Source organism: Pristis pectinata, chromosome 1, assembly GCF_009764475.1.
Source record: "Pristis pectinata isolate sPriPec2 chromosome 1, sPriPec2.1.pri, whole genome shotgun sequence".
In the NCBI taxonomy this organism is placed as follows: Eukaryota; Metazoa; Chordata; class Chondrichthyes; order Rhinopristiformes; family Pristidae; genus Pristis; species Pristis pectinata.
The window spans coordinates 142,668,917-142,693,736 of NC_067405.1; the positions used below are offsets into that span (position 1 = coordinate 142,668,917).

Sequence of the window (24,820 nt, forward strand, 5' to 3'; positions counted from 1 at the left end):
TAGTACCCAGCCATTAATGAATACCATGAAACATTTCATTACTATTACTATCTTGAAACATGCTTTATAAGTATTTGGGAGAATTTGTGTAAAGTTGGATTTCTGTATATCAGGTCATTTGTAACCCAGGTAGACCCTGTATTAATCCTGCGATCATCACCCCAAAAACAGACTATCTGGTCATTATTATATTGGTGATCACGGGAGCCTGCTGTGCTGAAGCCAGTTATTCCATTTCTTACAATTGTTCTATTGAAGTTCATTGGCTAACAATGGGGGTTCCTGAAAGGGATTTGAAATACACTTTCTATATATGTCTTTCTTAATTGAATTTCAGAATATGCTCAGGGCTAAATTGCCACCTCCTGATCTACTTTCCCCAATTTCTCAACCTGAAACATCCACTATCCCTTTCCCTCCACAGATGCTGCCTGACCCACTGAGTTCCTCCAGGATCTTGTTTGTTGATCAACACACAGTGTGTGCTTTGGATTTCCTGTAGTGTCACTCATATACACCAAACTATGTATCGTTCTCTGAGGAGAGGAATGACATGCTATTTAATAATGTTTTGGGAAAGAGTTTAATTGGTGTTATGTTGCTCCATAACTCTTTTGCAGACGGCAATCTATGTTAACTCCAAGGCAATCCAAGTTAACTCCAATTTGGAATTTTAATATTGCTTCGTAACGAAGTGTGAAATTATTTGATGTCATTTTCATCTTTTTATTTTTTCTCAGATTTAGGGAACGTTGTATTATACTCACCCTTGAATGTCCAAGTTGGTATCTTGGCATGCTTCTACATTAGGTTAATTATCTGCACAACAATAAATAACTGACTACCAAACACTTGAGTTACTTGAGGACATGATCACATTAGGCAGGCTCCCACTTCTTAAAGATACCCGTGAACCAGCTGGGTTTTTGATGACAAAAATCAGCTTGGACAAACATTCCCTGGTGCTAGTCCATATAACTAGCCCCAGAGGGATAAACTTTGAATTTACCAAAACTGATGTTGTGTCTGTGTGTGTCAGGGTAGTTTTAATAAGTAGCATGCAACACTTTAAAGAAGTGTTAAATTCAATGTCATGCAGCCACAAAATAGAAAACTTGAAAAGATCATCTAATTTTTAGTTCATCTAGATCATCTAGTTTTATCTAATTGAGTATTGCAAGGTCAACTCAGCAATTTCATTTAATTTCCCAAAGAACATTTGTTTCCATCCTATGTTGATTCTGTGTGACTTGAATAACGCCTGACAAAAAAACTAAGAATGAATGCAGCTTTAAGTCAGCAAAGCATTCAAAAATGTATGTTTAATCCAATCATAATAGAAAACAGATGGAACAAACAAAAATAGCTGCCAAACCTTATAACTGTCTGATTATTGATTCAGGTATAAGGTACACAGCAATCCAATAATGCAGTTGCATTAGTGTTTATAAATTACTATATTTGTTTTTTACTGGAACATAGCGGTGCTGCTTTTACATTTGTCAATAGTACCCATCAATGTTTAACGGGCTTACAATTTACACAGCTCTCTCCTCATCTGCCCAACTGAGTCTAGTCTGACAACGTGTTACCCAGACGCTTTCAAATCACACTCAACTGTTCTTGATCCAAAATTTCAATGTGGCCTTCCAGCAGATTTCAAGATTCTAACAGTGTAACGCTAAAATTATTATATTTACCTGGCACTTAGCCAAGATAAAACTTCTATTCATTATTTGTGTGACTAAATCTTACAGCAATCACTATTGAATTAACCAAGATCACTGGATGACACAACAATCCAATTGAAGAGGCCTTTCTTTTCAATTGATGCAACTTGTAATTTTTTATTGCAACTGGAAGACAATACATCACAGAAACTTTATGGTAGGTTCAAGGAAAGTTTGTTTTTCATATATGGACAAGTGATATTTACAACTGATGATTTTTTTTGTCTTTGGCAAAATGATTAAACATCAAGGAAATGTAGAATGCAAGTATGCCTCTGTGTTGACTTTGTCATATTTCTTGAAGGTTGGTTGATTGCCCGTGCCTTCTGACTGCTCACATTGTGAAAAGAAAACTATTCAAAAGTTCAATATATTTCTTGTGAAACAAGATATTGGCAGTTTATAGATTATTAACTAAAGTAAACAAACTTGGCCTCTCAAATCACCATTAAGGTAGACTAATCACCTTGGATACAGCACTCGTCAATCTTTGAGTGAAGTTATCTTTCACATAAAGATGCAAAATTGCACAAACATCTTAGAGTGACAATTTGATAGCATTTAATTCCACCTTGACTGTTTCAAACTGTCATTCCCTTCCATTGTTTCTCTATGATTTGACCACATTAGTCCTCTTTGACCCAAATGATATAGAACATTGATTTAATCATTTTCCTCGTCTACTTCCTTTATGATTCTATCATAATTATATCACAATACCCTGCTGTTTCAACGTCAACATAATGCAATTTTCTTTGTATGTTAAATGCTGACTTTCAGCATGCTCCATCTAATGGCCAGGGCAGTAAACAGTCCAGATAACCTGGAGACTAATTTAAAAGAAAGGCGGAATGTCTGGATTACCAAGGATAACTTCACCTAAAGATTATGCCACTAAAAGGCAGAAATCTACATTTCTTCATTTGTGTTTTTTTCTCCCAATCATTCTACAGGATATCTCTCTTACATCAACAGAAGCCACAGGAGGGAGGAGCTAGTTTCTTATTTCAAAAAGCAGAGGCCAATAATCATTTCCTGATCTGCAGGAAAAGCTTGGACTACTTCATGGATCTATGCTGTAATTATTGAACAGACGTCTAAAGATAGCATACATAGCAACAATTAACCAGCAGAAGTCCTGAAACTATACTAAGCAGCATATTCCTTTCCTTGCTTTGGGATGGATATTTAGTTCAACACAATAAATCCTTTTAAAGTTTCTTGGTGTCTGGCTTGCAATGGGGACTGTAGGGACTCAAGGCTGCAGCTTACCATCACCCTGTCAAGGGCAGTTATTTGCAGGTATTAAAAGCTGGCCTTGCCAGTGATAACAACTCACATGAATGAATAAAAAAGCTGTCTGTAAACCCATACCCTGGAAGCATCACTCTTTCCTTGATTTATTCAGAATTGGGAGGGTAGAATCTGCAGCAGTTGTCTCAACCATTGTGTTCCAGGATATATCTAAAGCATAAAGGACAGAGTAGGTAAGAGAGAAAAACTGTTCCCATTGGCAAAATGGGTCAAGACAGCAAGAAGGTGATTGGCAAAAGAACCGAAGGAGACAAAGGAAAACTTTTTCTTAAGCACAAGTGGTCATGGTCTGGAATACACTGCCAAGGGTAGTAGTGGAGGCAGGTTCAATTGTAACGTTCAAGAGGGAGCTGGGTAAGTATCTGAAAGGCAATAAACTTGCACATCTTTTGGGAAAGAGTGGGACTGTGTAGTTTGCTGGAGGTGCCAAGTACAGACTCAGCATTTTTCCCTTGTTGTAACTATTCTGTGATTCTGTCAAATCTACCACCATCTTTGGCATAGACTTGGGTAGGGATCTGCTCAAACTAGACAAATAAAGCACCCGTGCCATTGTCAACGTTTGTTTTAGTTAGTTTAATTATGGCAAATAAATGAAAACTGATTTGAAGAGACTGTGAGTAGAAAGATTGGGTATTTCCTTGGTTATTTATTGTTTGCTCTGTTCACAATGGAGCTTGCAATATTTTCTCACCAGGGCACATGGAAGTTTTTACAGAATTTCCAATGTAGCAAATTTCCGATGCTAAATGGGCTGTTGAGGTCAAGGCATCTGGTAGTTGGGCTTTCCCAAAAGAAAGTGAAGGAGGGACAAGACAATATAGAATGTAATCTAAGCAACTAACCCCCTCCTAAACTTGCACACGTGCATCTCCACTGCAATTAATGCTGGCTTCATCAGACCCATGTTTTAAATGATTCTTACCATTCACCCACTTTACTAAGATGTCTGAAAGTTTTAACACACAGATTTTGCAGCCTTCTCCTGCGATGCTGGCAGTGTTTCATGCTGAAGCAAAGTACCCAATTGAGGTTCTACAGAACCTGATGATTTTGAAAGAATTTACAGGGATGAAATCACAGTTGAGAACAACTGAGTCCCCAATTACCACCCAAATGCAAATATTACCAGCAGGAGTTACTGGCTAGTGATCGGGAATGGGAATCCTGACTAATTTTGTTCCCTTAAGGGGCCATTTATGGTTTGGCTCAGCTTTAATGATTGGGTCTAAATCTTATTTGAAGGCAAGTACACGAATCATGCTCCAAATACCCTTCAAGATTTCAGTGTAGTACTAAAATAACATTTACTTCTAGAAGACCTTTTGGAGTATTATCCAAATGGCTAAGTGAGTTCTGAAGAAATCCTACAACACTCTGTTTACACAGTTGAAAGAACTAAGAGTACTGAGCACTCTAGTCAACTTAAGTTTGATAGGGCCATCAGCTCCCAATCCAACCAAGCCTGGATTTCAAACAACTGTGAAAAAGCATGCACACAATGTATTCTGAATTGTAATGCAAAGTTACAAGCACAATGTGTCTTAAAACTCTTAGTAAAGTGGGTGGTAGTAAGAATCATTTAAAACCTACAGGTTAGTCAAAATCTCAAAAAGAAATACAGATGACCATTTTAGAGAGGTCGTTTTTACCCTTGCAATTCACCTCTGGCTGCTTTTTTGAAATGCTGACTGACCTATTATGCATTTCTAATATTTTTTCATCTTCATTCAGATTCCTGCTTCCATGGTTTTGTTTCCTGATATCAAGCCTTATAACTACTTGGCTGGACTGCAGTACAGACGCACATGTGTCCACTTGCAGTGTCAAATAACCCTTATAAGCACATATATTCCCCTATGGATTCTAGTGGAAAAGGAAGGTTTATTAAACATGGATGGCTTCTTTGTGCCCCAAGGTGCTCAGCATATAGGATCTTTAACCACCTTCAACCAGTCTTTGCTTCAGAATCTAAGGCAACAGAAAAAGATAACTTGATGTCTTGTATACCTACATACTTCAAATTGAAGTCATAATTAGCACAGGAAAGCTATTCATAGGGGTAACTGCCAGCTTGTGCGAGAGAACGATTCTGACATTGCAGTTAATGTTAACAATTTATCCTTATAGCTTATTTTGAGATGAGAAATATGGATGACTTCACTCTGCTTTTTGCATGTTGGAATCTAGCATCCAACCCTAGTTGGCTAGTTTTATCCTGTAGGATGCATGGAGTAACCAAGGAAGAATTGTAGTGTTGGTTGGCTATTCATGATCATGAGCCTTTAATTTCAATTTATTATTACAGAAATTAAAACATGTCTTAGTTATCACTTTTATTTTCTAATTTCAAGTCTTTCACCTTCTTAACGTTGCAGATTTCTGCCTGTCATGGGGTACTAATGCACACGATTTCTAAAGCCTTAAGAGTAATATCACATATTTGCACAAAGAACCCATCATTGAAAGAATTTACCCAATTACCAATCCTTAATGAGCCAATTATAAAATCAAAACCATAATAGCTATATTTACTTGGTATCCTGGTCACAGTGGCTCAGTCCCTCAAATGGATGTAGCCCCGAGATGACAACTGCTTAATAAATTAAACGATTGCCACTCCTCCCCTTTGTATGCCTATGAACAACCACAATTCTAACTGATCTTTGTTTTTATAATGGCTGTTAAATTTATAATCAATAGTAGTCTATATTTTTAAATTTTGGCCAACCAAGGTCCAAAACAAAAAGAATAAATGGATTTTGCCTTTTGCAGTGTTCCTTTGGTGAATGTCGAGCAGTGAGTGTGAACGAACAACCTTTTAATCAAGGAAGGAACATGCGAGGGAATGACCAGTCACCAATTTTTGAGGCAAGGTTACAACAGACTTGACCTGTTGCCCAACAAGCAGTGTCACTTTCTTACCACTTGGGCTGTCTCGGTTTGAGTTCGGCCATAGGAGGTGTCAATTAAATAATTAGGAATTCAACACTGCCAAAATAATGTTGCACTTTTAGGCCTTATCTACTCGTCAAATCTTTTTCTCAAGTCTGAGAAAACAGGGTTGGAGAAACAAAATAAGGTGGTGAGCTCATTATGTCTGATTGCTATAATGACCAGCACTGCTAGGTGCTGTTTTATGATGTATTGCCAATATATGATATTGATATTCAATACATCACTCTACCCCAATATTCAGCAGATAAATTTGAGAACAGATAACTCATGCACACTCACTACTGACTCGGTGAGAACAGACGTATTCTTCCTCCCACCCCAACCACCCTCCCTACCCCGTACTGGGGGACTGTGTTTTGTGGTACTGTTGCTATTCTTTACATTTAACAATACTGTTTTGGGGCCCAAATGTGCAGACAAGGCAGTATATTCAACCATCCAAGCCCTACCAGAAATGTGAAGTCTTCATATTGCAGAATAAGTTCCCCAACAGTCAGTTTTTTTTCCCTGAAAAAAGGTTAAACCTTATCACCTGCATCAAAAAAAAATCTAGGCCTAAGGGCTTAAAAATTAGAGGCATAGCCTTTTCTCTATTTTCTATATTTATATGAAAATAATTCATGCTCATGCTAAATACATTATTTACCTTACATGAACTCTTTTTTTTCGTCTTTGAATAAAAAACAAAGTTTTTGTTCAAAGAACCCATGCAACATGGATTGGATAATCCTGCTGGCTAAGTTGGTTATATTCCAAAATCTTTTATTCTACACATATCCTGACTGAGAGAGAAACTGCTTACTCCAGTTCCAGGGCAGTGGAAGAGCTCACTGATATCACTGTTAAGCAATTCTGTTTCAGAATAATACTATTGGCAGGTTTTAGAGCTTTTTTTGTTGCTGTCATCTTCTTCATCATGGCCAGGTCTAGCATTCTGAATCGTTCAGAATGGATTAGTATCGCTAACTTATTATCACTTGATTATGAACTTCTTTGCAAGACTTGATTGCTTTCACATCACTCAGGCAGTTTCAAAGGCGGTGTATTTTCTTTCTCTTTGCACGTAGTGCCATCCATCAGGCATATGGCTTTGAGTGTGGTGTGTATGAGAGTGTGTGTGTGGTTTGAGAAGACAAAAAAAAAATGAAATTGGCCAATGGCAGGACTCTTTTCTTGCTTTAAGTATCCAATAATCACGGTGGTCATCTGCTCTATTGTCAAAAAACCAGAACCCTGGTATTCTAAGTGCAGTTGCCTCCAAAGGATCCATCACAATCTTCAGCGGCACGTGTTTTTTTCTTCCATTTTGTCCAGTTGCTATGACTTGCTCTTTGCCACAATGGTATTCAAGCTTTCTGTCATTCAGTATGGCTGGACCTGAACAGTCTGTCACTGACTCATCCTTTCACATTAGAACATCGCGGGAATCGTAATGCAAACTACATACGTGTCGGTATGAGTCCTGCATGCTACCTGTGTAATCAGACTGAAACAATGGAGGGAGAGAGAGAAAGTGAGAGAGAAAGAGAGAGAGAGGTGCAGTGATTTTGGCTTTTGTTGTCAGTCAATGAAAAGCTTTTGCAAATTAGCTGAGTGTCAGTAAAAGTTCTGCTATGGCTTCAATCTCCTTAAACAAAATTATTTTTTTATATATATATAAAAAAAACTCAAGGGGGCTTAAAATAGGAAAACAAAGTGATTGCTGATATTGCCACAAATCATTATAATTCACCTGACGTGCTGAAAGAAAATAAATTTCTGCCAACAATTCTTAAAAGAGGCTGTGCATTACTGTCTTAATTTTTTGCTGTATGTTGCTGCTCTTTCTGCCCTTTCGAAGTACGGTTTGTGATGTTATCCAAACACGAGCGGATCCCTGCCAAGTGCAGGAGTGAACCTGCTGCCTCTTTCATTTCCTCGTCGTCGCTCTCTGGTGGTTTCTCTGTACGCCTCTTTTTAAGCGGCAGTGTTTCAGTTGCGTTTTTTTTTGCTTTTGTCAGGTGTTGCCGCTTTGTGTGCTGAGATAAGTACCCACTGTCAGCTAAGGAATCCTTGGCTTCCTTTTTGTTTTTTTTCTCCTCGTCTTCTGTCTCGCTGTAGCTCTCGTGGCTGTGATAACTGCCTTCGCTGACCTCGCTCCCATTGTGGCTGCCCTTCGTGGCAAACTCATAGTGGTCGTCAGCGGAGGAAGAGGACGTCGAGTCGCTGGTTGGGGATGTACTCCTGCGATTGGAAGATTTTGCCACGCTGTAGTTGTGATCATCTTTAGGGTCATTGCTGACGACTGGGGAGCCACAGGATTGTTCGCTGTCATTTCGCATCCGACAGTTTACAATTCCGTTCCTGAGGGGGTTAAAAAAAAAGGACAGGCCATCAGCTCATTGAAGAGTCACACACTAATCTGTTCAGCAAATGTGCGCTGTGGCAAAGTGTAATTATGGAAATAAATGCACAAGCAGGAATGCTAGTCTATATTTCCCTGGACGGTAGTGCATCTGAAATCTTTCCATGGAAAGATGTCAGGTTTTGGGATCTTCCTTTTCTCATGGAAAAGTTCTAGTTAAGGGCGGTATTCTTATAAGCAATTCTTAAATTGTTAGAAAGTAAAACAATCAAACTAAAACACTATTTATATGTGAATGGGCACGGCACTGAAGTTGCCTCCGCAAAGCCTCTGCAGCTCGTTGGTCTGCCTGAGTAATCAACGACCATGACACGCATTTGGTGTTGAGAGGTCTCTAGTCCCAAGTGTTTTGTAGGCCTTGCTTTGAATGGGATTCTTTTTGGCTATGGACAAAGGAAAATAATAATTCTCTGTCAGTGAACTGTGCCCTTTATTCACGACAGTTTCCCGCTTGTAAACTGTTCTCCAGATTCTAGTCTCTTGTGTTTCCAGTTCCCTGCCTGTCCTGGTTAAAAGAAAAGGTATAAAAATAATGTCTTCTTGACTCCTGACTCCTTATCCTTGACTTCCAGAGTTCTGGGAAACCTGTGGCAGTGACCATTAATTTAAATCAGGCTCCCAGATGCATTGTGGAAGGCCATTCTAAACATGCTGGTTATACCTCCCACTTCTCAGGCACAGTACACTCACATCATCAAAAGCAACCCCAGGAAAATGCTAAGGAAGATGACATGGTAGATTAAGATGCATTTCCCATTTTAAAATATTTAAACTGCACTGTCTGACCCTCTCCTGTTAATGATAACTGGGGGAGGATGATTGGGTGGGGAGGAGGGAATGGTTTTCAGGTTACTGTTAATGCAAATAAAATAATCATTTACACTGTGTTCATTATTTGAGAGGGATAGGAGCACAGATAACAAAAAATGTGGCTAGCAATGGCCGCTCTGTGAACAGAATAACTCTCACATAAGTTTCAGCTTATATCCTTCATCTTGTCAAACACACTGGACCTGGGCTTCAACTGAATACCTGTCCCACACTCTGGACTTGTTCCAGTCACGTACTCAGCCCTGGCCTCAGACCTAACCCAAACTCCAGATCCTGGGGACAAATCCTCGCTCTTTTTGGTGCTTCTGGAACAATCCTGAAGTGGCGCTTTGGGCAGACCTTGCAAGTACATGAAACCGAGAATAGTGAGTTAACAGCAGATAAGGAGGACATGGTGTATTTACATTTGTCTGGTGAATAAATGGTTTGGATGGATTAAATACTATCTCAGAGGCATAGAGTTGTACAGCACAGAAATGGACCCTTCGGCCCACCACATCCATGACAACCATTTTGCCCATCAAAATGGTGCCTTTTGATGCCATTCGACTTTGGTAAACTGTAAGTTAAATTAATCAAATTAAAATCAAAGAAATTGCATTGTTAGTGACCTATTGGGAGATCATTTTGTAGTACCGAATATGAAAAAGATATTCATTAGAAGACCTATTTTAAGACAAGCATAAGATGTTTGTAGGTGTGGGAGAAATTGAACGTGATTAGTTTTCAGTTGCAAACTCCTCCAAACTTTTACCAATTATTACTGCAGGACAACAATTAATGTACACTCAGAATCTTTTGTAGTTTTAGTGGTTGTCATGGCCAGTTTAGAACCACTGGGGAGATCAGGAGGCTGATCATGTACGGTTATGCTAACCGATTACCTTACTGCAGCAGCCATGCTTCCAATGCTGTTAATTGGCAGTGGCTTCATCCCCATGAATGGCCCTCGGTTATACGCTCGACCTCCATTTGGCATAACTCCCACAGCATCTGGAAAACAGAGAACTACAGCATAGCAGAGGAATCCACAGTAATATGAAACCAAGCTTTTCTAAACTGTTAAAACTGTCATGCCCAGAAATGAACGTAGTTAATACTGTTAACACAGTCCAATTATAGGTAAACAATGTCCATGAGTTTGCTTTCATATTAATTTTCTAACATTCACTGTACTCAGGCTGTCATCCATACAAGTATAATGCTATATCAAAGTGAATACAAATATCTTAACTTTTGAAATGAACAGTATTTTGTTCAAATCTCAGCCAGCACTGTGCTTGAGGCTCTTGTAGATTATTTATTGTTCACCATACAGGTTTCTTGATGTACTATCAATAATTATCTGTGCAATAGTTCTGATTTGGACTTTCCTGAAAGAAATTGTGTATCTTGAGTTTTTGTATTAAAGCTCTCTGTAAGAATTTTCCTATTCAGCGCTCGTTTAATATTTTACAAAATTAGTAAAACAAAAATTACATTGCTCAGGGCACAGATTGCATTTTTTTAGGATGAGTACTAATGAAATAAGTGCCAAAAGGGACTATTAAAGTAGTCTACATCAAGGCATGTGTTACACTCAGTGCTTCTGAACCTGGCATCAACCTCTGCCCTCCTAGCCACTGTACCGGGAGACTGACACAAATCCCTGTCCACCACAGTAGCTCCTGCAGTAATGAATTACCCACAGCTTGGTGGAGCAATTGTTGGGGCTGGTGTTGGGAGGATGCTGCAGTTGCTCAGTTCTGGGACATGGGAACAGGGCCGCACCCTGGATGGTGCATGCGGTGAGTGCAGGTCAGTGTTGGCAACACCTGATCTATGTGTTGACAGACTGCCATGATCCCATGGTCTCTCTCATCACCACCTGCTGGATGTGATGGAAGCTGCTGTCTCTGGTAAAAGAAATCTTGGGGCTCAGGTGAGCTGTGCAGACAAACAAAGAAAGGGAGAGGTAGCAGTTTCCATCAAGTCCTGTAGGAAGTTGATGAAACTATGATCTGGATGTTTGTCAACTCACTGAGCAGATGCTGTCCATTCCCACCAAAGCCTGCATCATTGTGCCATTAGTGTAACCCTTAGCTCTACATCTCAGTGCTGGGATTCACACAACACCATCCATCACAAGCATCTTCTCCACACAATTATGAGCTACTCATTGCTGTGGGAATGCCAAAGGAGGGTAGGGATTTGCACTGGATTTCTGGCGCAGAGCATACAACGAGAACAGATGTCCTCTTTAAAGTATGGGTGGTAACATACCTGTGAGTGTTGGGAATGGAAGACCAAGTGTGGGGTGCATGAAACAGGCCACCAGTGTCCATTTTAAATAGATGATATTATTCTTATTTCAATATCCAAATTCTTCCCAACACAAGTACATCAACTCAGTAGCCTCAAATATTCTTTCTGGACAAGCAAGACTTGAAAGTGTATGGTCTGTAATTTTGCTGCTGGATAACTTCTGTGCCAATGAAAGCTTCACACATCTAGCATTACTTTTTTATGCATAGAACATAGAACAATACAGCATAGTACAGGCCCTTTGGCCCATGATGTTGTGCCGAACTGTATGAACACCTCCTCCATGATCAATCTAACCCTTCCCTCCTGCACAGCCCATAACCCTCCAATTTTCTTACTTCCATGTCTAAGAGCCTTTTAAAGGTCCCTATTGTATCAGCCTCTACAACCACCCCCCCCCCCCCCCCTCCCGGCAGTGCGTTCCAGGCACACACCACTCTCTGTGTAAAGAACTACGTCTGACATCTCCCCTGAACATTCCTCCTCTGACCTTAAACGGATGTCCTCTGTTATGCAATGTTATCCATTTTACAAGTTTACACAGATATAAAAATAAAATATTTGAGGCTACTGAGTTGATGTACATTCTTCTTGCATCAGAAATAGTTACATTGGCCTTGAACCAGTACTAAAATACAACATTGTAAGAATGTAATTAGTTCTCTTCTTCTTATGACAATTGTTGTATTATATTGTTACTTGACCAAGGCCTGAAACAACATACGTGAAAAAAAATTCTTTCATAGGCATCATTTCAGTAAGAGTTTGTGCAGTGAAGGGAAGAAACCTTCATCTTCTGCTTCTGAGTTTCCAGACCTTACACAATTTCTGCTTCAGTATTCGATATTGAACCAGTGAGAGATTTTCTTTCAAATCGAAGACTTGTTCAGAATCCCTGGCAATATCCTTCCTAAAATCTAGATCTAAATCTAAGGATCTAAGGAGGGTAAACAATGTACTTCACTTTAAAGTTGAACTGGCCCTTCAAAGGGAGTCTGAAAATTCACTGGAGTGACATTCTTTCTTGCCTCCGGATACCAACACTAGCTCTCCTTGAGCTAGAGAACATGATGAATGTTGATTGAACAGAGTTAGTCAGACAAGAGAACCAATGTACAAAATTTCTGTCAAATACTTTCCAATCCATAGAAATTAGGCATTTCTTTTCCCAACACTAACAAATAATCCCTCCAGCAAGCTTTTGGAAACCGTGTTATATCTCTTTTTTGAAACTGCAACTCATTGCCTCTCTCCTTTATCCAAAGTTCATTACTATATGCATGTCAATTATCTGCTGCCAACCTTTAGCACTAGGGATGAGAATCAATTGGAATTAGATTGAATCAAATCACAATACCCATTACACTTTGTGTTGTTGGCAACAACTAGTGAAAGGAAACTTATCTCCTCCTCTGGGACTGGAGTTTATTCCATGAACGTTTACCATACACATAGTACCATAAGTCGCCCTCTGAGACAACAACTTTCTATTTTGACCAACAATTTCCTTTGGGTGATTAGCTTTTTTGGAATTAAACTGAAATCAAATATTTCAGGTGGAAAAACACATGAAAACAGGAAAAGATGTTTAAACCAAGAAAGGGAAAGAACATACTACAACACAGAATTGAATGGGCCAAATCAAATTGGATTCCGATCGCCATCCCAACTTGCATTCTGGGCCTCAGGGGTCAACTGAGCTGACCCTTTGAAACTATGAATTGGACAAAGTCAGTTCTCAGCAATAAGTAGACCTCAGAGGGTACTAAAGCCCTGCCCCCAGTTTGCCCCTGTAGCTTTTGACAGGAGACACAACTGAATATGAAGCTTCTTGTCAAAGCTAGTACTGTTATTTAGAAGGTTGTAAATGTCTCTGATATTCATGCAAACTATTTTCCCACACCCCGAGGTTCAAGAACAGCTACTTCCCTTCAACCATTTGGTTCTTGAACCAACCGACACAACCCTAATCACTGTTGTATAGCAACACTATGACCATCTTGCACTAAAATGGACTTCTTTTTGTTCAAATTGTGTTCTTTCTTGTAAAAATTGTGTATAATTTATGTTTATGTTTTTTGTGAATGCTGCTTATCTGATGCTATGTGCCTGTGATGTTGCTGCAATGGTTTTCATTGCACCTGTGCACACATGGACTTGTGCATATGGCAATAAACTTGACTTTGAATTATTTTGACAAATAAAATTAAAAACTTTTTTTTTGATTTTCCTGCTAATCTCTACCCAGAAATCCCCAACTGAATGGAGACCACCACAGGTTCAGGAACAGCTATTTTCCATCAGGTCCTTGAACCGACCTGCTCAACCCTAACCCTACCTCAGCAACTGAACACTGCAGAACACCTCTTGCACTACCATGGACTTGTCTCTGATTGTGTTTTTGCACTATTGTCTTGTTTTGCACTATCTTTTTCTCCACTGTTCTGTATAATTTATGTTCTGTGTGTTGTCTGAACCTTTGTGCCTGTGATGCTGCTGTAAGCAAGTTTTCCATTGTTCGTGTCCCTCACCATACTTGAGCATGTGACAATAAACCTGACTTGGATCCCAAGTCAGGTCAGACTGGTAGGATAGATGCAGCAGATCACATCATCATGCTGGGAATCCCAAGACAGGGATAAGTGAGGGAATTTCATGTACTGTCCAATGACACAGTGGAGTTACAGATGTACCAAATGGTCTACCTCTGTCTGGGCCAGGGGGGACTGGCTGAACATTTCTGGATCTATTGGCCACAGCCAGCATAATTCAGCCAAGGCAAGTACTCTGAAAATAATCATATTTGGGATCTGGGTGATGCCAGTTAGGCCACTATTTATTGTCCATCCCCAAATGCCCTTAAGGTCGTACAGGTGTGCCTTCTCCTTGAACCACTACAGTCCTTCTGGTGAAGGTGGCCCCACAGTGCTGTTGAGCTGAGAGTCCCAGAGATGATGGAGCACCAGCCATGGACTTTCAAGTCAAGACGGTGTTTGACTTCGAGGGGAAGCTGCAGCTGGTGGTGTTCCCTAGTACCTGCTGCCCCCCTTCTGGGTGGGTCTGGAAGGTGCTGTCAGAATATTCTCAGTCAGTAACTACTGTTCATTTTATAGATGCTACTGCAGCTACTATGATCTGGAGGGTGGAGGGAATGAATGTTTAGGGAGGTTGACAGGATGCCAATCAAGAGGGCTGCTTTGTCCTGGATGGTGTGGAGCTTTTTGAGAATTGGTGGCATTGCACTCATCCAGGCAAATGGAGAATACTTTATCACATCCCCAACTTGTGTCCTGTAGATGGTGGAAAGGCCTTGGGTGTCAGGAGGTGATTCCTAGCCTCATGATCTGCTCTTGTAGCCACAGTATTTATGTGGCTGGTCAAGATGTTTGTGAACATGGTGCTATTGGTAGTGGGGAATCATTAATGGTAAAGCCAGTAAGTGTAGGATAGCTGGTTAGACTCTCTTTTATTGGAGATGACATTGCCTGTCCTTTTTGAGGCATGAATGATACTTGGCTGAATGTTGTCTAGGTCTTGCTGCATGCAGGCACAGGTTGCTTCATTGGTATTGGTATTGATTTATTATTGTCACTTGTACCGAGGTACAGTGAAAAGCCTATCTTACAAACCGATCGTACAGGTCAGTTCATTACACAGTGCAGTTACATTGAGTTAGTACAGAGTGCATTGATGTAGCACAGGTAAAAACAATAACAGTACAGAGTAAAGTGTCACAGCTACAGAGAAAGTGCAGTGCAATAAGGTGCAAGGTCACAACAAGGTAGATCATGAGGTCATAGTCCATCTCATTGTATAAGGGAACCATTCAATAGTCTTATCACAGTGGGGTAGAAGCTGTCCTTAAATCTGGTGGTACGTGCCCTCAGGCTCCTGTATCTTCTACCTGATGGAAGAGGAGAGAAGAGAGAATGTCCCGGGTGGGTGGGTTCTTTGATCATTTGCTGATGAGTTGCGAATAGGATTAATTATCTCCAGTTCTCACCTTATGATGGAAGGGTGATTGAGTCTCAGACACCACCCTGAGGAACTCCTGCAGTGATGTCCTGGGGCTGATGATCGATCTCTGACATCACCTTGATACTACCTGACCAAATTAAGAGCCAACCACATGGGGTGGATTGGGAGTCACATGTGGGTTGGCCCTGAATAAGAATGTCCTCCCCTGAAGGACATTGTTGAACCAGACAGGCTTTTACAATAATCAATTAGTTTTCATGGTCATTGTTACTCATACTAGTTGGTATTTATTCCACATTATTACCCGAATTTAAATTCTACAACTGCTTGATGGGATTTCAACTTGGGTCTCTGGATTGTTAGTCCGGATCTAATCTGGTAATTTAACCACCGTGGCACCACTGTAAAGTACAATATACTCCTGGGGGATCAAGAAAAATTGTACTTTGCTGTTGTAGCAGATTCAAAATCACTTATTATAATAGGATTTTCTATGCCATTATGATCTGATCATTTATTAAAGTGCATATCTTTCAAAACTGAAAACTGATTATCATAAACCTGAATTTGAAATAGTGCCTGCTGTTAACTGGAGTGAAAAATTTGGCAGAAGTAGAGAATGAAATACAATCTCCTGCTTTGCAATACAATTAACCGGCAGCAAGAACTGCATCGTGTGAGATGCATTTAATGCTTGCAAAACCCTGGATGCAAGTCAAGCACTAGTATAAGCAATCTTTTACCAATGCTCCAGAAGTTATTGATGTTACATTTACCCTAGCACAATGTAAATGCTTGCAAAACCCTGGATGCAAGTCAAGCACTAGTATAAGCAATCTTTTACCAATGCTCCAGAAGTTATTGATGTTACATTTACCCTAGCACAATGTAAATGCTTGCAAAACCCTGGATGCAAGTCAAGCACTAGTATAAGCAATCTTTTACCAATGCTCCAGAAGTTATTGATGTTACATTTACCCTAGCACAATGTACTTTAATCAAATGTATTCTGGATGCAAATAATTTCTTAAACAAGTAAATAGTTTCATAGAACATTACTTAATAGATAAAATGAAAATCTCCCTTTCAAAGCACACTTCGGCAAAAATCAGCTCACTAGCAAAATAAAACTTAATTTCCTGATTACACATCCCAATGAATTTTTACATCAAGATGTTTGCAGCCCCCAAGGTCTATTCAGCTTCTGTCAATCACATGTTCACTGACGTTTGAATATGATCCAAAGCAATCAGTCACCCTCTATAAAAAGCGTCGAATTTTTTTTACTTCCTCGTTTCATTTGATTAGTTCTTTTTAAATATCAGATAATAGAATGTCACAATAATTCTTCAGTTTTCTCTGGGAAATGCTATACCATACAAGGGTGTCATGTTAATCAGCAGACCTGCAGTTTTGCTTTTTGGTTACATGGTACCCAGATGTAAAACTAAAAGTGTACACCTAGTAATTCTCATCTGTTTGCTAACATCATTTGCATATTACAATCAATGGACAGCAGCATTTTACAATAAATCAGTTAAAATCTCCATTGGTTTCACCTCTACAACACTGCAAAACTAGGAGCAGTCTATGCTCAAATCCCATGTGGAGAGTGCTGATCGGGAAGGATATGAGAATCATACCAAAAGCAGCAGTGTGAGGATAAACACTGGCCCATGGAAACCAAAAGCACCCCATTATTGACACGATTGGAGTAAATATTCAGTCTCAGCAAAGCTAATTTTGAGATATGCATATTGTGTGCATGAAGCATTTGAACAACCATTAGCATCAAATTATAGTATGCCCTGCCAGATGAATCATAGACATGATTACGTTACAGTTAATGATATCTTAGTTTAGGACACTGAATCTAAATTTGTTTACCGTCTATTCATCACTCCTCAGTTGTACAACAAAAATATAATGAGTTCCCATCTTCCTCAAACCTCACAAGCATTCTCGTTACAGGTTCTCCCCAGCTTATGAACGCTCGACTTATGTACACCCCAGTACATACAAACGAGTGGTTGGGAGACTGGAGGGACAGATTTGCTGGCTGCTGCAGGCATCTTCTGCCGTGTGGGAATTCAATTCGCGACTGCGTTTCCGACTTGCAAACTGTCTGGGTTACAAACAGTTCAAAGGAACGGAACCCTGCCGCAAGCTGGGGAGGGACCTGTGCTCGACATTACAACGGCAGCTGCACAAGATACATTCTACTTTAGCTGTGACGCCTTGTACTACATCCTGAGGACTTGCGAGGTTTTATATAAATGCAAGTGGCTCTTCATTTATCAGGCAGGAGGAGACTCGATATGAAGATGTTCTCTGGCTTCCTTGGGTGACATCTGAACATGGCCATGACTGATCATGATGCAGATGGCGCTGAATCTTGTTCCATCAGTTTGTCATGTTCATTGTTTTGCTACCTGTCAATTTTATCCTAAATTCCTTTATTCCTGTTAAGGCAACACCCATTGTTAAGGTCACCACTGAATTCGACATCTACTCATTTCATCGCTGACATTCCTTGGCTTCACCATTACCTTGCAACATATCTTGGTTCCATGATGTCTACCATGAGCAAGGAAGAAAACTCCACCTAAAATGGTCTACTTGTAATTCCATTATGAAGGACAGGATAAATTAAATCAGTTTACCTGATTCATTTTCAAATCAAGATGCTGCTTGTTCGAATTCAACTTTATTCTAAATTAAGATACCACCTAACCATCACCTTGAAGCTGGCTACACACCTTCAGCATCTTAACTCAGAACTGAGGTACTAATTGCTCATTTTCTCTTGCAGAGTGCCCACCAACTTCTACCTCTGTAACATCATGCTGCTGAAACACAGCCATGGATTTGGGACCACCAGACTTTATAATTCCAACATTCTCCAACTGGCCTCCATGATCCATAAAGTTCACAATATCCAAGGCTCTGCTGTTCATATTTTTCTTTCTGTAACTCGCTAGTTTTTGAAAGCAAAGCTAGATAGACAAGGTCCTCCAAGGCAAATTACTTAATGTTCAGCTTAGCCAGTCATATCCAGTTTATGCACTCAGCAGGAATAGTGATGCTACTATTTGCTTCAGGGACTGGTGGCAAGGTACCAGCAAGCTACGACTAGATAAGAAAGGAACCAGAGTTGTCAGGAAAGAGGGACAAAAAAATACGCTCATATTTGAACCCACAATCCTACATCCACACCTTGCTGAAATCTGGTATTTTCTGAAATACCAAAGTGACTTCTCACAACATGAAATCCATCTCACAACATAAATGAATATATATTTCTGGGAAAGGTAGATAGCAATCATGTCCACAAGTAGCTTGAATACAAGCATTCATTATGTAGGCATTAGACAAAAGAATCAAAACAAATTTCCAGCATCACAATTTCAAAATGCTGGATTTCAAGTGACCACTTCCCATACATGAGTAATGCAGGATATATCCACATGCTATATAAATGACTAGATGACTGTATGATGGGAAAAATACCATTACATCCACTGTAGACGTATATACAACAATTAGTATCTGTATTCCAAATTTGCAATGATTATGGATAAGGATGGACTTAATAGGTTTTCCAGCTTTATAGTTAATAAAAGAACCATTTTCTAAAATAGACTGTAACCGCAAAATTCAAGAAGTCATCATTTGCAATCAAGTACTCATGCTCCATGAATGACTTTCCAATGAATCTATTGATTTTAGGAAATACTGTAAAACTGTTAATTTGGCATGTTTGGGACTTTGATAGTGCCAGACAAGCAGATTTTCTGGATTATGGATGTTATTCGTACCAATATTTCAATTCACTTCTAATTCACTTTCTTTCAAAGATGTTATATAGTAGAATAACACATTTTTCATCAAACCCAGTAAGTTTCAAGGGAGTGCAGGAAACCAGGTCCTGATAAGTTTCAAGAGAGTGTGGGAAAGAGAACCAGGTGAGTTTCATGGGAGCTCCAGAAATGGAACCGGAGAGTTTCAAGGGAGCATGGGAAACGGAACTAGGTGAGTTTCAAGGAGCGCAGGAACTAAAGCCCTGATCTGTTGAAGGAGGGTGCAGGAACCAGCACCCAGTGAGCCAGAGCCGAACCATCGGGATTTCCAAACAGTTGTATAGCAGATTACTGGAATTTTACTGTAGTGAAACAAGAAATGTTTCACTGACATTTCGTTGTATTTCATATCTAACATTTCTTTGTTAGAAATGACACAGCATATATTCCCCGAAGCATTTGGTGGTTTACTGATCTTTTATATTCTATGTTAACTTCCTTAACTTTTATATATTAAAAAAAATACACCTTCAATTAAACTGTTAATGCTCTAAAAGAGACAAGATCTCAAATTCTGATTACACAAAACATCTGATAAGAAATATTTCTAAAGTAATACTGCCGTTGTTTCAATATGATTTAATTATTTAAAAAAATGCAAAGATAACTGCAAAAGACACTCTCACACTACGTATTGCCTACAACTTTTAGCCCATTCGTCAACTAGGATTGCTCAGTAATTGGTCAACTTCAGTGATGTACAAATTGTCAGTCAAAGAAGTGTCAAGAGGTCAACAAACTTCACAGTTGAAACCAAAAGGATAAGAAGAATGAAGCATGGATACGTTAGCATTATAAATTCCTTGTGCTTGTACTTAAATACAATACTCCTTCCTGACTTCAAGAAACCTTAACCCAGTCCTTGTGAATTACAGAGTCATTTGTGGGAATAAAAGATGGTGAATCTGGCAGGTTAATGTTCACACCACCTGTGGAGAAATCCACAAGTTGGTTCACTTCCCAACCTGAGGATTGCATGAATGCAAAGTAAAAACAGGGCAAAAAAAAAGGCAAATAAATAGAATAAATTCCGAGGACTTGCATTACACAGAACAATATCTGAGGAGGCTGCACTGTGATAAAAACTTTATTGCTGTGCAGCCTGTGCAATTTACTGTGTACTCACATTCAGCTCCTTTCACCTCAGGGGAAGAATTCAGCAGCATCATGGCAGCAGCTGCATCAATATCAGAATCTGAAATGAAAAAAAAAGCTACATTTATTCTTGACAAATATGTAAGAAAATGTTGCTGTCCGGTGGAAGCAGGAACTGAACATAAATCTGCAAGAATGACCCATCTTTACAAGTTACGGCAGGCAAACAGGACCAGAGCTTTTTTCACTCAATGTTGTTAATCAAAATGTTACAACCATATTAAATATTCAGAAGGCACAAAAAGCATCAGTGTGTGACTAATGCTTTGTCAGGCCAGCCAAATTTGTCTTCCCTTGCAGGTTCTCAAATAATAGGATTATTGACACGCAACAAAGCACTAGTTGTAGTGTTCATGTAGAACCACTGTCAGAACAGACAAAACTGTAAAATCTCTCCTCCAGTCTCTGGGGAAAACAGCTGATCCAATAATACAGAGAGATCTTTGCGCTCCGCATCCATTACACAAGACGCCTGATGATTCTTTAGCTAAGCCTTTGTAAATACTGCTGGCTAACTTTTAAAATTAAATAGGTTTAGAAGACTGTCAGTTACTATTTCCAGAGTTCTGAATAAGTATTTCTGATTGCAAAACTTTCGCCGGTATTTGCAATTCAAATGTTCAGATTTCAAGTTTCAGATATATCACCAGTTGCATGGACAGACTGGGGAGGTGTATATTAGCTCCCAGAGCTAAGACGGTTAAAGGGAAATATAACAGAGCCGCTCAAAATTACAAGTCTTTCCTGTAGTCAATAAAGAGCAAACGTTTCCATTGGCTGCAGAGCTGATAACAGAAGAATCCAGATATTGGTAAAAGAATGAGAGGATTTGTTTTTAAACGTCGTGAATTATTATGATCTTAAATGCACTGCCTGGAAAGATGAGGCAGCATGTTCAATACCAATGTTCAAAAAGGAAATGAACAAATACTCAGAAAGGAAAAATCTGAACGCTTATCAGGAAAGAGCAGGATAGGATTAATTACAGTGCTCTTCAAAGTGCTGCCACAGGTATGATGCATTGGGGTTGGATGACAAACAAACAAACCTGCAGATGAAACAAGAACAGAAATGCTGGAAGAGCTCAAGCAGTGTCTGTGGAAAGAGAAACCAGTCAACATTATGGGTCAGTGACCCTTCCTCAGAACTGAGGGGAGAGTGGAGGGTTTACAATTTTCAAAGCAGAGGGGGGCGGGGAGGAGTGAGGCGTAAAACACAGACTTTATGGAAATAGATATGACAGGCCAGGTGATAATGAGCATGAGTACTGACTAGTTGGCGAGGAATCTTAAATCAAAGGAGCAAGAACGGGATATAAAAATGATAATGGGAATTGATGAGCATGAGCTGGAGAATTTAATGTTCATTCCAGATGATTGCAAAGTGCCTCGACAGAAGATGAGACTGGGGGGAGGGGAGAACGGGGAGAGGGTAGATGGAAGGGGGAGGGTGTGGATGGAGGGGAGGAGGGAGTTGACTAGGGGGGAGTGGGTGGACTAGGGGAGGGGAGGAGAGGATGGGGGCTTGGAGAGGAGGACAAACCAATGTTTCCACTATTAATAAAGTCAGTACTCCCTTTCCATAATTTTGCCCATTTTAGTTGCAACTCAGTCACAAATTGTAGCACATTCCACAATCTCAGGATGCCCAAGGAGTTCCACAATAAATGAAGTATATTTTGAGTATAATAACCTTTGCACCTTAAGAAACATAGTAGCCAATTTTCACACTCCAAGGTGGCATAAACAGCAAACAGATAGTAAGTAGATAATCTGTTAAAAAGATATTTTTGTGCGATAAATATTGCTCAATGTAATTGGCCTTCATTACACAGTTCTGGGGATGTTTTAAATATACCCTTCAGGGTAGATAGGGCCTTGATTGGTTATCTCATTCAAATGCTTGTGCAATGCTCCATCTTTCTTCTTCTTAGGCAGTCTCTTGGGGTCAAAGATGACTTCTATCTGCTCCAGTTCTGTGGGTTCTGAGGTGGTTGATGAGGCCATGGTGGGATCTGCAGTTTCTGTCACAGGAAGCGTTTGATGAGGCAGGTGAGTGAGTAGAACAGGTGGAGCTTCTTCCATTTCATCATCACTGCCCTGACCAACAAGCCTGGATAATGTGCTCTAGCCTTTAGAATAGGACTTGACCTTCGATTCAAAAGTTGAGTGACCTGACTTGGAGGTGAGATTGCTACTATGAGCAGTGCATTTTTACATCATGGTTGGAAACTTAATACCCAATTTCAGCATGAACACAGAAAGACAAATACTCCTCCAATGGTAGTAGATGACAGAATTCATTTTCTTATAATTGCAGAAACATTAAGGAAGGCTGTTTTACCCATTGTATCGGCGCAGGTGGAAGAACAGCAGTGCAGCCCAATTTCACCTTTCAGTATTTGGTCCAAAGTCCTGTTGGTCACAGCTCTTGTTTTAAACGTGATAAGGGTTCTGCCTCTGCCACTCTTTCCCACTGTGAGTTCTGGAATCCTACAGCCCTCCAGTTGATTCTTTTTTACTCTCTAATCGTTCTACCAATTACTTTAAGTCCATACTCTTTAGTTTTTGGTTCCTCTGCCAAGGAAACAGGTCCTATCTATTCCTTCTAGACCCCTCCTGGTTTGATATACATCGTCAGCCTTCTCTGTTCCAAAGAAGCAACGTGCCCTTATCCACTTATCCCCAAAACCCATCCCTCCACCTTGGCTCTTCATTTCTTCCCTTTCCCAGCCTTTCTCTCTCTTTTTTCTCCTCGCCATTTTTCTTTTCTCTCCTTTTCCTCTCCTCCCCTCCCCCCATGCTGCCTGCCTCCATACCTCTGACCCATTCCCCCGGTGGGTCTGCTCTCCCCTTCTCCCCCGCACCTGTCTATCACTATCTCTTACCAGCATTTACCTACCACCACCCTGTGCCCACCCTGCCTCCCCTGTTTTGTCCACTTACCACTGCTGTTTCTCCCCTCCCCCCCACAAATATATTGGGCTTCCCCTTTTCCTTTCTTCAGTCCTGAAGAAGGGTCCTGACCCGAAACATTGACTGTCCGCTTTTCTCCACGGATGCTGCCTGACTTGCTGAGTTCCTCCAACATCTTGTTGTTTCTTCATCTAGATTCCAGCACCTGCAGTCCTTTGTTTCTCCCCCATAGTTACAATTGTCCACTCTGGGCAACAATATTGTAAATCTCCACTGCACCTCCTTCAGTGCAATCCTATCTTTCTGCTAATATGGTGACCACTACTATATGTGAAGTTGTGATCCAACTAGTGTTGTGTACAGTTTGAGTATAACTTCCTTGCTCTTACAGTCTACGTCTCCCCTCATAAAAGAGGGGCATAGATAGAGTGAAAGTCTTTTTCCCAGGAAGGAGGTGCTAAAAATAAGAGGGCATATGTTTAAGATCAGAGGCAAGAGGTTTAAAATGGACATTGGGGAAGCTTCTTCACACAAAGGGTGGTGCATATTTGGAATGAGCTGCCAGATATAGTGGTTAAGGCAGGCACATTAGCAACATTTAAAAACCACCTAGATAAGTACATGGATAGGAGAGGTTTAGAGGGTATGGGCCAAACGCAGGCAGATGGGACCAGCTCATTGGGCAACAAAGTCAGCATGGACTAGTTGGGCTAAAGGGCCTGTTTCTGTGCTGTATGGCTCGATGTTTCTAAAACATCCCATATGGCTTTTTAACCACTTTAGCTACCTTTAAGGATCCATGGGCAAACACTTCAATTTTCCTTTGTTTCTCAACATCACTTGATATCCTGAAAGTTACATATTCTCTTGCCTTGTTGCCTCTTCCCAAATATATTATCTCACAATTCTCTGAATTAAGTTCAACTTGTAACTTTTTTGCCCAATAACCAGACAATTTTGACCTTCCTGCAGCCTAAAGCTTTCTTCCTCATCACCATGTAAAAGGCCAATTCTTGTATCATTTGTAAACTTCTTTATCATGTCCCTGACATTTAAATGTAAGCCATTAATATAATTTGACATTTTTCCCTTGAAGGCAGTAACTCAAGCAGGAGTATGGATCAGTAGGCACTGATAGCAATCTGACAGTTCATGTGGATCTATTGGCAGACTAGTCATTCATTGATGGCATCAGAATTGAGGACTGAACAGTATATTGACCTTGGAGGAAGTGCAGCCTCAATTTACCAGAAAGGTACCTGATCTCTAAGGGCCAAATGATATATTCAAATTATGTATTATACAAAAAATGGCTGTATTCCTTGGCATTTAGAAAGTTATGAGTGGTTTGAATTTAGGAAGCAGTTTTAG

At 40.0% G+C, this 24,820-nt stretch overlaps 1 protein-coding gene across 26 annotated transcripts in view; it reads right to left on the reverse strand.

Moving 5' to 3' along the window:
- Window positions 1-1,826: 1,826 nt before the first annotated feature.
- The window catches only part of foxn3 (forkhead box N3), a 419,393-nt gene continuing 396,399 nt past the window's right edge, over window positions 1,827-24,820 (reverse strand). For 25 of the 26 annotated variants that reach the window (XM_052012160.1, XM_052012316.1, XM_052012176.1 and 22 more), the window contains 3 exons: window positions 20,506-20,574; window positions 10,122-10,230; window positions 1,827-8,345 (listed from right to left, as the gene is read on the reverse strand). In XM_052012160.1, coding sequence (XP_051868120.1) covers window positions 7,799-8,345; window positions 10,122-10,230; window positions 20,506-20,574 — 725 coding nt within the window. In that variant the 3' untranslated portion in view covers window positions 1,827-7,798. The remainder of the gene's footprint in view (window positions 8,346-10,121; window positions 10,231-20,505; window positions 20,575-24,820) is intronic. The other variant, XM_052012361.1, reaches the window with a different exon arrangement.